This window comes from Balaenoptera borealis (genome assembly GCF_965194805.1).
Source record: "Balaenoptera borealis genome assembly, chromosome: 18".
NCBI lineage: Eukaryota > Metazoa > Chordata > Mammalia > Artiodactyla > Balaenopteridae > Balaenoptera > Balaenoptera borealis.
In genome coordinates, this window is record NC_138877.1 from 4,321,261 (window position 1) to 4,333,390 (window position 12,130).

General features: G+C 37.1%; 1 protein-coding gene across 9 annotated transcripts in view; it reads left to right on the plus strand.

Moving 5' to 3' along the window:
• NUP58 (nucleoporin 58) overlaps positions 1–12,130 on the plus strand; it is a 44,205-nt gene that overhangs the window by 15,003 nt on the left and 17,072 nt on the right. For all 9 annotated transcript variants that reach the window (XM_082365085.1, XM_082365077.1, XM_082365082.1 and 6 more), the window contains 4 exons: positions 3,275–3,354; positions 5,359–5,477; positions 5,910–5,992; positions 8,966–9,167. In XM_082365085.1, the coding sequence (XP_082221211.1) occupies positions 3,275–3,354; positions 5,359–5,477; positions 5,910–5,992; positions 8,966–9,167 (484 nt within the window). The remainder of the gene's footprint in view (positions 1–3,274; positions 3,355–5,358; positions 5,478–5,909; positions 5,993–8,965; positions 9,168–12,130) is intronic.

Consider the following 12,130-nt stretch of genomic DNA (forward strand, 5'->3'; position numbering starts at 1 on the left):
AGACATGCTATAAGAAAACCATATGGCGCATATGCTTTTAGATTACTATACTAACAGTTACTGGGTTTTATTGAGTGCTTACTATGTATGAGGCAGTATTCTAAGCAATTGAGATATATTAACCTAGTGATTTTTCACAACAGCCCTATGAGGTAGGTACTGTTATTACCTCAAACAAGAAAACAGAGAGCTTTGTTTCTAAGAGCATAGATTCAGACCCTGGTAATCCAACTCTAGAGCTTATGCTCCTGACTGCTTTGTTTCATAAGCGTGCCTACTGCCTAAATTATTATATTATACAAGAGGGAAAAACACATTTTTTTAATCTGTCAGTGGTTAAATATAAATTATATCATGCTTTATAGATATTAAGTTCCAGCGACTTGCTAGTTTTGTTAGGTCTCGGTTAATAAAAATGGTAATGAGGCTGATACCTTCTGTCACTAATGTCTACTTGCTTCTTGTCCTGGTGGTATAATACATGACGTAAAATATCTTCTTCACATCAGTGGGGAAGAATGATGATAGATGATTTACTTGTTTTATATTTCACAGTTGTACAGTATACTTGATCTGATCATGGCAATCTAGAAATCTTTCCCTGAAGTTTTCCCTGATCTGTTAATGAACTTTACGTGATATGCGCCTTTTTAATGGGTTTATCAGGGTGCTGTGCTCTTCATAAATTAAGTGATAATATTTTAAGTAAAAATTTGTGAAGTGCTTTGTGTCTTTTTTTATTGAAATGTAATTGACATATAACGTTGTTAGTTTTAGGTGTACAACATAATGATTCAATGTTTGTGTATATTGTGAAACGATGACCACAAGAAGTCTAATTAATACCCATCAGCACAAATAGTTAACAATTTTTTGTTCCTCTTCAGATGAGAACTTTTAAGATCTACTGTCTTAGCAACTTTCAGATATACAGTGTAGTATTGTTACCTGTTGTCACCATGCTGTAGGTTATATCCCCAAGACTTATTTTGTAACTGGAAGTTTTTACCTGCTTATGTGTCTTTAAGTCAACTATTGGAGAATACTTTGTGACATTTTTAATAAATGTGTTACCAAAATAGCTAATCTAAACTATGATACTTAAAGAGGATTCAAAGGCTTTATTGTCTGCTTTCCGGTTTCCTGGTCACTTACAAATTCTTTGGTTAAATATGAATAAAGTATTCCCCCATGTTTCCTTCCCACTTATTCTTCCCTTATCATCAGATATGTATTTCCTAGGAGGAACAGAATGTTACTTAAGCCTTTAGACTGTGGAGAGTGTTTTGACTCTGATTAAACATTATAGGAAATTCTAAATTTCATGTGTGAAATTTTTATGAAATTATATGCACAAGGTCATTATCAAAGTAATAGAGGAGGCAAACTCAAGGGAAAAAAATGAACACAAGAATGGGAACCATTGTAACTCTCACACTGGGTGATTCCATCCACAAACACTTGTGAGACACTTGTCACATAACCAGACTTGTCTTTCAGAGACAAAAGGAGAACTCCAAAGTACTGAAGTCTCGTGGGGTAAGTGAAATGCCCGAAGACTGAGAAAGAAGAGGGTAGGAGTCGAGAGTTCCCTTAAGGGAAAATGGCTTCTGAGTTGAGTTGAGGAAAGTTTATAGGAGATCTCAAAGGAGTTTGCTCTGTGGTTTCTCTTATTTCAAATACACGGGAATTAGTGCTCTACCCACAGTCTTGTGAATTGCCAATTGAAAACAGAAATATTGACTCCCTTAGTGAAGGAGTTATCCATCTTATTAAATCCAAAACCTTTTGTTCAAAGAAAGCCTTTCTGGGAAATAAAAGCAGTTCTGAGGTAAGGAGCAGCGTTGAGATTGTGAAGACCAGAACCTTATGGAAGTAAAGTCTTTCACATTCCCTGTCTGGGGGACATCACTTAAGAGTCCAGATAAGTCGCGTGGTTAATGTTTTCTGTGGGCAGGGCAGGTGCCACATGGTTCGTTGAAGTTATATTGCTGAATCCACAAATTCAGAGAACCTTTTGGAGCATCTGTTATGTGCAGAGCACTTCCTCTGGCATTTGGGATCAAAACACTTAGAGTATCCTAGGGAGAGTGAGCTAAAGCAGTCACGTAAGTGTTCCAGGGACAAGGTGTGACGGAGTGCAGCGGGCTCAGTGGGCGTCCAGCCTCCCTCCGGAGCAGCATGCAGCGGTAGTGGCACACTCAAGAGCTGAGCCTTGAGAGCTGTGGGGGGGGTTCCCAGGCCGCGAGGAAGGGGCAGGGTGACAGCGGAAGGCGAGGAGGCAGGAAGAGGGCATGTTGGAGGGCCTGCAGGCCCTTAAGCGTTACGGGAGCCCTGCCAGTGCGACCCAGGCGCGGCTCAGCGCTGGGCAGTCCAGGCTCTGGGCCCGTGTCCGGAGTCATAGGACGGAAGCCTGCGGTGGACAGTAACACGGAGGTGGAAGGGACAGTTAGAGACTGTTAGAGACTTCACAGGTGGGCAGTAAAATGAGGGCAGGAAGTTGCTGCAGGGGACATAAAGTTAGGATAAGAGACTTCTTTTTAAATAAGGGAAACTTAAATAGACCTTGAAATAGAGGTTGCGGAAGCAATGAAATGATAGGAATGTGGAGTGTAAGTGGGTTAGACACATTATGAGTCTTGAAAAACCATTGGCTGGAAGATAAGAGTGGCACTGAAGAGGAGTGGAAGGGAGGTTCAGTGTGTGAGGTATAAAAAATTGGGCCCCTAGACTCAGGTCTCAGGTCTTCCAGCTGCGTGGCCTTGGGCAAATTACTTAATGTCTCTGTAACTTCGTCACCCACTTTATAGAGTTGTTACTGAGGAGTGACCATGATAATAGAAGGAGAGCCTGTAGCACAGGGCTTGGTACACAGTAAGTAAGTACCCAGAATGTTAACTGCTGCTGTCATCAACCTCAGGGTTATTACTACTACCTTGCTTTTTATAAATAGTGTTTTCTAAAGTTGTATTATTACAGATTTTAAAATAGTAACACTATCTTTAACTGTGGATGAATTGACTTCACAAATCCTACAGGAATCCATGGTTTCTTAAAATAGACCATAAATTTATTATAAAGTTTGTTAAAAGTGTAGTTTGTCTTGCCTGGAAGGAGGTTTTAGCACCTTGTAAAGCGGCTTCATCCATAATAAGTTCTCACAGCGTATGAAGCTCCGGGAATGGCATTGTTGAAGTTTCAGTCCAGAGGTAGTTAGTATTTTTAGCCTAACTTTTAATTGGCTTTTTCTTTTTTTTAACCTCTATTATATCAGGAGTTAAAAAATGCTGAAATAGCTTTAAGAACCCAGAAAACACCACCTGGACTCCAACATGAAAATACAGCTCCTGCTGAGTAAGTTAAACAAATGTTTCTCTCTTTAAAAAAGCAGAACAGTAAAAACAGTATACAGGGTAGGGATTTTTAGTTTACTTTGTAGCAAGTCTGGGCACTTTATGTGGATTTTTAAATTTAACTCTCATAATAACTCTGAGAGGGTATATTGTCCCCATTTTATTGAAAGGTAAGTGAAGGCTAAGGTCTGAGCTTTTACCCACTATTATGCAGTTGCACTTCATATTACTTACAGGGTCTATTCTACTTGATTACATTGTGCAGATAGTAGAAACTTATATTTATACCCATAAGGACTTTCAATTAAAAAATACTTTATGATAGTCCCTTCCTTAAACAGGGCATACTAAGTATAGTTTAACTCTTTCACTTATTTCCATAACTTTTATTTGCATACATAATAAATCTTCAGGAAGAAAAATTACAAAGTGTAGATAAGTGAACCTGAAAAACCCGCCTGTACCCAGCTTGTATATTCATGTGGTTTCCATGCATGTGTGGTATGTGTCTTGTCTGTGTTGTGCAAGAGAATAATAGCTAATATTCTCAAATGCTTGCCATATGCCACGCAACGCGCTTGGCACTTCACCTGCTGTATCTGCTTTCCCACAAACCCTCCACAGCTGTCACATTCCAGTCTTAGAGATGAGGAGCCTGAGGCATGAATGAAGAGGAGAATCCTGAGCTTCTGAGTGGTAGGGGTCTGTTTGACTCCTGGCCCCTCACCCTTTTTTTTTTTTTTTTAACTTTTTATTATAGTTTCAGATTTACAAAAAAGTTTCAAGAATGAAACAAAGAATTCTCATGTATCTTCCATCCAGATTCCCTGCATGTTAACATTTCTACTGTAGTTTTGTTCCTTGCTCTCCATATGTGTAAATACATTTTCCCCCTGGACAGTTAGAGTTGCTTGCAGACATGATACCCATTAATGCTTGAGTACTTTAGAGTGTGTTTCTTAAACATAAGGATACTCTCTTACATAACCACAGTACAGTGATCCGAATCAGGACTGGACAATGGCAGTGACACTCCTGCCTTTCTCAGATTAGCGTGGGATGAGCTCCTTCTCTGGACTTCCGCAGTATTTTATTCTGCTGTCCTGTTCTTCATGCTGCCATCAGAGATAATTTTGAGATGGGTTGAATTGTGTGATTTTCCACTGTGAAAAGCTTTCACAGTTCCCCATTTCTTGTGGAGTCGTGTTCAGACTGCGTTTTGTGCTATTCAAGGTCCCTTTTTATCTTTCTAGCATTCTCTCGTTAAATTTATCAGAATAGTGATTATAATTACATACTCTTTCTGTTGTACACTGTAGTGTTTTCAGATTATAAATATCAATAGTATTTCAGATTATAAACGTAAGAACTGTAAGTATTCGGCTGTAAAATCTAGTTGACAATTGCACGTTTTTTTTTAACTTTTTCTTTTGAATTTTAGACTTATAGAAAAGTTGGAAAAATGGTAGTACAAAGAATTTTTTTATATCCCTTACCTGCTTCCCTTACTGTTAACATATTACATAATCATAGTATAATTATCAAGAACAGGATTAACACTGGTACTGTATTAACCAAAATACAGAACTTATTTGAATTTTACTGTCTTTTCCACTAATGTACTTTTTCTGTTCTAGGATTCTTTTCACACTGGATTTAGTTGTTGTTTCTCCTTAGTCACTTCCAATCCGTAACATTTATTCAGTCTTTCCTTTTCTTTGATGACCTTGACATTTTTGAAGAGTATTAAGTTATTTTGTAGATTATCCCTTAATTGGTATTTTTTCATGATTGGAGTAAGGCTGTGCATCTATTTTTGATACCTTCATAACTTACAAGTTTGGGTTTTTGTTTCAGTAATATCTGTGTCACTTAAAGATACATTATGTCATCAGACTAATTCAAAGGCCCTACTTAAACAGGGGCATATTTTTGTTGGAATTTTGAATATAAAGGAAACAATGTTTTAAAACTGTGATCTGACTTGGTAAATGTTATTGTGTAGCTACTTCAGAATCCTGGTTCAGCAGTTTGAGGTGCAGCTCCAGCAGTACAGACAACAGATTGAAGAACTGGAAAACCATCTTGCCACCCAAGCGAACAATTCACATATCACCCCTCAAGGTAACATGCTTTCCGTGGTAATTTTTTTTTTTAATAGCACCGTTTTTTCAGTTAGAGAGCTTAAGCTGTTGTTTATATAGTCGATATTCTAGATTATTACTAGTAGTTGTCTTAAACTGCCATAAGACAATTTCCTTAAAAGTCCTCGATTAGATCTTTATTTCCTATAAATATAAAATGCTTTGTTATGAATTGTTATGATGTAATGGGCAGATGTCCTAGGGCACCCCACCCACCCCCCCGCCCCCCAGATTACTGATGGAGGAATCCTTCTCTCAGTCTGTTCTGCTGTCTTCTCTCATCCATGGAAGTATTGGTGTAGTTTATTCATCCTATACATTAACTGTACCAAAAATTGGACTCAAGTAATAGAAAAATAATATCGATTGTGTCGTATACATACTTGTGTGATAATATGTTTTTCTTTTATAGATTTGTCAATGGCTATGCAGAAAATTTATCAAACATTTGTAGCTTTAGCTGCACAACTTCAGTCTATTCATGAAAATGTGAAGGTAAGTTCTCATTGCCTGTTCATCTATCTGGACATCTACACCCAAGTGAAGTATTTATTTGTTCATTCACAGGACAAAAGTATCCATGCTTATTACAGAAATAGCTAAAGTTACATGTAAGTGAAAAAGACTAAAACTAAAATAATCCAAATCATGCCCAGACACAACCATGGATAAGATCTTTAAAAAAAAAAAAAAAAAGATCCAAGTGTCCTATGCACTCTGTTATTTTAACTTTTTTCATCATTGTGAACCACATTCCACGTTCATACACACACTTCTTCACCATCGTCTTTAGTAGTCAGGCAGGATTTCACTGCATGTGTATACGTAGTTTGTGTAACCCGTCGTCTTCTGTTGGACATTGGGTTGTTTCCATCTCTTTTAGTTTATTTCTGTAGAAAGTAAACAGTCTTAGTAGCAAAATCATGTCTCACTGCTTTAATTTTATGTGTGTTTTAAATGTTTATTGATCCCTGCATAAAAAAACTTCCTAACAACATTTGTCCCTTCTAAACACAGGAAACACAGGTATTTATTAAAATAATAAAAATAAAATAATTTGTCACTGAATATTTTGAACCTTGTGTAATATGTTCATTTTTAGAAATTATTTGGGTGAAATGTTAATATACATACACTTTTTCCAATCAAGCAAATATAATTAAAGTCTTTCTTGGAATTATGTATAGTCAGAGAAAACCTTTAAAATTCAAAGTATCCAAACCTGAGTCTAAATAAATTCTTAACTGTAATAGAATTTCATGGAGATTACCAATATTTTCATTTTTATTTTTATTTTAATTTGATGCATGGTAATAGAATTTTTTTTAAGTTAACCTCTTAAATCATACCATTTTTGAAGTGATAGCACACTTCAAACCTTTTGCTTTAATAGATTTAAAATTTTAAACCAAATCTTTAAAATAATTTAGTTTTAAAGGAGGAATTTTTATTAAATTCTCTTGAAACTTTGTCTATAATAAGTGTTTAGTTTTTTTAGAGTGCTAAAGGTGATTCTCTGTTGGCACTTTGAAGTCTGTGTTCTGCAGATGTTTTTTCCCATTAAGTTTTATTATGAAAGTTTTCAAATATACACAAAAGTAGAGCACTATTATAATGAATGCTCAGGTACCCACCACCCAACTTGGGCCATTATCAAGATCCTGCTGACCTTGTTTTATCAGTTCTCCACACATGCTTTTTTCCCCTGGAGTATTTTTTTTTTAATTAATACATTTTTATTTTATTAAAAAATTTTTTTATTGAAGTACAGTTGATTTCCCTGGAGTATTTTAAAGGAGATCTGAGACACATCATTTGTAAATATACATGTTTTTTCAATGGCAGTTTCTTCTCTCTGGTTTGAAAACTACGTTTTTCGGTAACAGGGCCATAATACAATGAGACAGAGATTGGCACAAAAAACTCCAGTTCATGTTGGATAAACTTTACCTGAAATTTTGACCTACTCCTTTTTTTAATACACATCCCAAGAACCCAAAGGATGTTCCATGATCAGATTTGACATTTATTTTCAGCTGCGTTTAGTAAGCTGTAATTTCTAGACTTGTTCACCTCTTATAAGAGGGTTTTTTTTGTTCCTTTTGTGGTGTTATTAACAACACAGATAACCTGTTGAAACAGGCTCGAGCCACCTGATCAGCCAGGCCTCCACAACATTGACAAAATTAGGCGTAAATTTTATTAATTCTGTAGATCATGGCTGGTGTCAGTTTTTTGTTTTTTTTTTTAAAAAAACTAAATGTCTTTTTTAAGTTTCTAAAGTAGGTCATTATTTCCCATTATCTGAAGTAGAACTAAAATTTATGGGCTATTGATGTCACACGCTGCATGGTATGTGCTTGTAATCGCACAGAAAGAGGGAGAATGCGTTTGGGGGAGATCCGTTCTCGTAAGCTGTGGTTTCTGATGTCGCAGACCCACTTCTGAGTGTATTTCCCCAGTTTCCAGCTCTCGGCAGGCCCACTTGCACACGTTGCAGAGGTGGGAAAGCTTGGAACTGGAGCATGATACGCTGACGTCCACACGGAAGGAGGCGATAGCTTTCAAATGCTGGAAATACCTGTCACAACCCAAAGCCTCATATTTACTAATTTCCGCTAAGAACAGGTTGGAAATATGAAAATCTTACGTCTCTTCAAAAGTAGTATAAACCTGATCTAAACTAAGCTAAAGCCTTAAAGTATTTAATAATTCTAAGGTGAAACAGAATCCTTCCTATTAATGGCCTTAATTAAGGCAAATGTTGTATTGGGTAATCCAGCCCACTTTATGAACTTGGTGATTTTTCTTTCTTACTCTGAAATTATAAACTCTCTCTTTTCTTTTCCCCCCAGTTTGGTTACATAAGCTCAACATGAGTTATTCTCATTGTAAAATAAACAATGTTGATCAAGTAAGAGCCCTCTTTATACCCTCCAAACTCTCTCTGCTTAGGTGATGTCTTATTTTAGTATGTGTCACCCATGCCTTTTATTATTTATTTATATATACTGATAAAAAAGGTATTTAACAAATATATATTTAGTGGGCTTTTTTTTTTTTTTTTTAAAGCTCTTTGAATCTAAAAGTTATCCAAAGTTTGGCCTTTGGAGGGGAAATTTTCAGGAGAAACTGAAATATTTAACATTTAAAATGGGATTTTAGATATTACTTTGCTTGTCTAAAAGCTTAGCTAACTTATTTTAAAGGGGGCCTCCTGAAGCCAGAATATGTTAGGCAGTTGATCGTAAAGACATATGACTAAAATAGGGAAGACAGTATACAAAGGTGTGATAGAACTCTCCGATCCATCGCTCAAATCCTTCTGATTTGAGGGTTAGATTAAGTGTGTAATGTTGGCAGTGTTTTTGGTCTGTCTTTGCTAACTTATTTCATGGTTATATTCATCCTTATATTATCCAAGTCGCACAAAACTTGATTAACCTTTTCTTTTTTTCATTCCTGTAGGTGCTCAAAGAACAGTACCTTGGCTACAGGAAAATGTTCTTGGGAGATGCTGTGGATGTGTTTGAAGCCAGGCGAGCAGAAGCCAAGAAGTGGCAGAATGCGCCCAGAGTCACTACTGGACCCACCCCTTTCAGCAACATGCCAAACGCAGCAGCCGTTGCCATGGCTGCAACACTTACACAGCAGCAACAGCCTGCTACAGGTCTGAATGCATTCAAGTTATAGCTTCTTACTGTTAAAATGCAGAGCATTTATGTGCATTTTTATGAGTCTTCCTTTTGTGTTAGCACTGAAGAAATTTCTATGAATAGCTGTTCCAATACAGTCTAAAAATTGTGATGGACACAATTATAAACATATACCTGATAAAAATGCAGGGTAGTCTTAGCAATAATTATACATCAATTAGATACTGAATATTGTGAATTAATGTTATTTGCTGTATTGCTATAAATGCCCTTTAGAACATGGTGTTTCACTACTGAATTACATTTAAGAGCAACAGATTCTAAAATTGTGACTGTATTGTATATTGTTTTAAAGTCAGAGGTAAACCAGCCCTAGGTTGCACTTTTCGTACCTGATGCTGACGGGTGGTGTGCTCTCACATGCAGTGGCTACAGAATGCCCACACTCAGGATGAAGTGTGTCTTTATCGACTGAAGGTGTGTTGAAGATCAGTAGGTTTGTTTGATCAGAGAACAGGCCTTCTTAACCACATTTGGAAGAAGGTACATGCTAGAATTGTTTGTACCTTTTCAAAATGAACAGAACAGTGGCAAGAGCAGGAAAAAATGTTATGCGATGCTTTGGATTATACATGAAGAAGTATGAGCTGGGAGGTTGAGCAGATGAAAACAACTGGTGAGATACTGGAAAGCAGATAATTTTAGTCCTTGGTTTAATTTCACTTCTTATGAGGGAAACATTTTTGTGGTCTAGTTCTGCAGTGTTTAGTTTGGTCTTGTGTCTTTCAGAGATGATTACTTATCTTTTTACTCCTGCAGTCCCTATTTTGTCAGGCTTGAAGTGTGACATAGAAAAATATAGTCTTAATGGATACTGATTTTTTTTTTTTACTTGTTCATAAATTTTTGTGTAGTGCTTATTAGTTATTCTATAGCATGTGTGTTTCTGAGAATTCCTTATAGTCCAGTAGTAAATTATAGTACAAAAAAGTAAAAAACGTACATCTCTAGATTGCGTTCAGGCTGCCTCTACTAGGGAAGCGTTCTCTGTGTTTCACTATTTGGCAGTTTAAAAAATTGTTCCTCACATTTGGGGATGACAGAATTGACTTACCATCAGTAAATGGTTGATGATAGATTTATGCCAAACCCTCCGCGCTCCATGGCTGGACCCATGTGAATAGTGGCCGACATAAGGACTGTGTAGTAGTTCTCTAGCTGGCTGGAGTATAGGGTTGCGTTCTCCGGTTGCAGAGGGAAAAGAAGTCACTATGGAATTGGTTCCTATCAGGTCATTATGGGATGGATAGATATCAAATCAACCCCATAATGACGATCATCAGTTCTCGTGATTATTTACCCAGCTAATCAAACTAACTGTAGTACCAGTTTACTTTTTAGAGTTAATATTAATCCTAAAATAGATCAGAGAAGCGGGATTTGGTTAAGTGTTCTTTAAACATAAGGGATTTCTATTCTAATCAATAAAACTTGAGAAAAGTCAGTTAACTAAACTGTTATGCTGTAAGGGAATTTAATTATGTTCTTTGGTGTACAGCTAAAATTGAGGCAGAACCACCTGTCGGATTTTTGTTTTATAAACTTTCCTAGGTAGGCCGCTTTGAGAGGTTTGTAGGTTTTCACTCTTACGTTTTGGGCTCATGGGCACCTGAAGAAGTATGTTCATCCTGTATGAGCGCCTCCTGTGTGCTAGGCTCCAGGGACGTAAAGGTAAACAGTAGAGATGCGGTCTCTGCTCTCTGTGGTGGTGGAGGGTATGAGCTGAACTGAGAGTCATCATCTTGAAGAGCCTTTTGCTCACGTGCTTTAATTTTTTGTGGACTTTCACCAGGCTTTGGGGAAACTGACCGCCTTGTACATTCCCTGCACTTGTGAAGCCCACATAAGGGCTTTCTAATCAGGTGGCAGGAATTGTAATTTATTAACTTAAACAGTCTTACAGTGTTTTCATTTTGAGTTGTACGGATTTTTGGAACTGAGAAGCTAAACAAGAGCGATCATTTCGTATTGTCTTCTTGTTTCCCACTTGTTTCTCTAAGGGTCTCGCACGCTCCACAGCCCATCCGTTTATGTCTCTCCCCGTCAGGATTAGCTATTTTAGTCCTGTCACCACTAGAGTGAGACGCAGCAGCTCTGTTAGATGCATGCAGCCCATTTAGAAATGCCCCTCTTCATTGCATTGTGCTCTGTACCCAGTGACTTATTCTTCTGTCCTGCGACGGATGAAATCTTTTTAAGTGCCAGTAACAAATTTTAAAGACCATCTAGATGAAGCTGGGTGAGGCTTGTGTGCTGTTTTTATACAGCCCTGTTGGTGTGTGCAAGGTTTGAGTTGTCAGGGGGGTTTTGCTTCTGTTTGCATATGGATTCTTGACTTTTTAATGTAAAAATGCAGACAGCTTCTTAGGCTGATACCTTCTGAAGGTGCTTTCTGTGTAGTCTTTCTTGGAGGTGGAAGTATGGACATAAGTGACTTCTTGATCCTTCTTCAATGTCTTTTAATGAAAAAAATATATATATGATAGAACTTAGGCCTGTGTGATTTATGGTTATTGCTTCTGAAGGCTGAAGAGAACTGATGAAAAACTCTGCAGGCTATTTTGTATGAAATAAGCATCATACATGGATTAGGTGATGGTAGATCTGGAGTACACTTGTCCCCCAGTGCTTCCGAAGCCTCTTAAAAAGCTTAAGACACTTACTTTAGGCTTTTCGGTATAATTTTAACTTAGGATAGATTGTTTTAAGCTAATGTACTGGGATTAAGTTTTGCTGTTGTGTTTTGACACTTTTAAAAGTTCTTGATGTTTACATAAAAAGACTTTTCTCATGTGACTTAGCTGCTGTTTTTAAGGAGAGCTGAGACATTTTGTTAGGAATTCCTACTTTCTAGCTTTTAGTGTAGGTTTGGACGTTTAAGGTGTAGTGTTAAATAGGAAACTTCTTCATTTTAGTT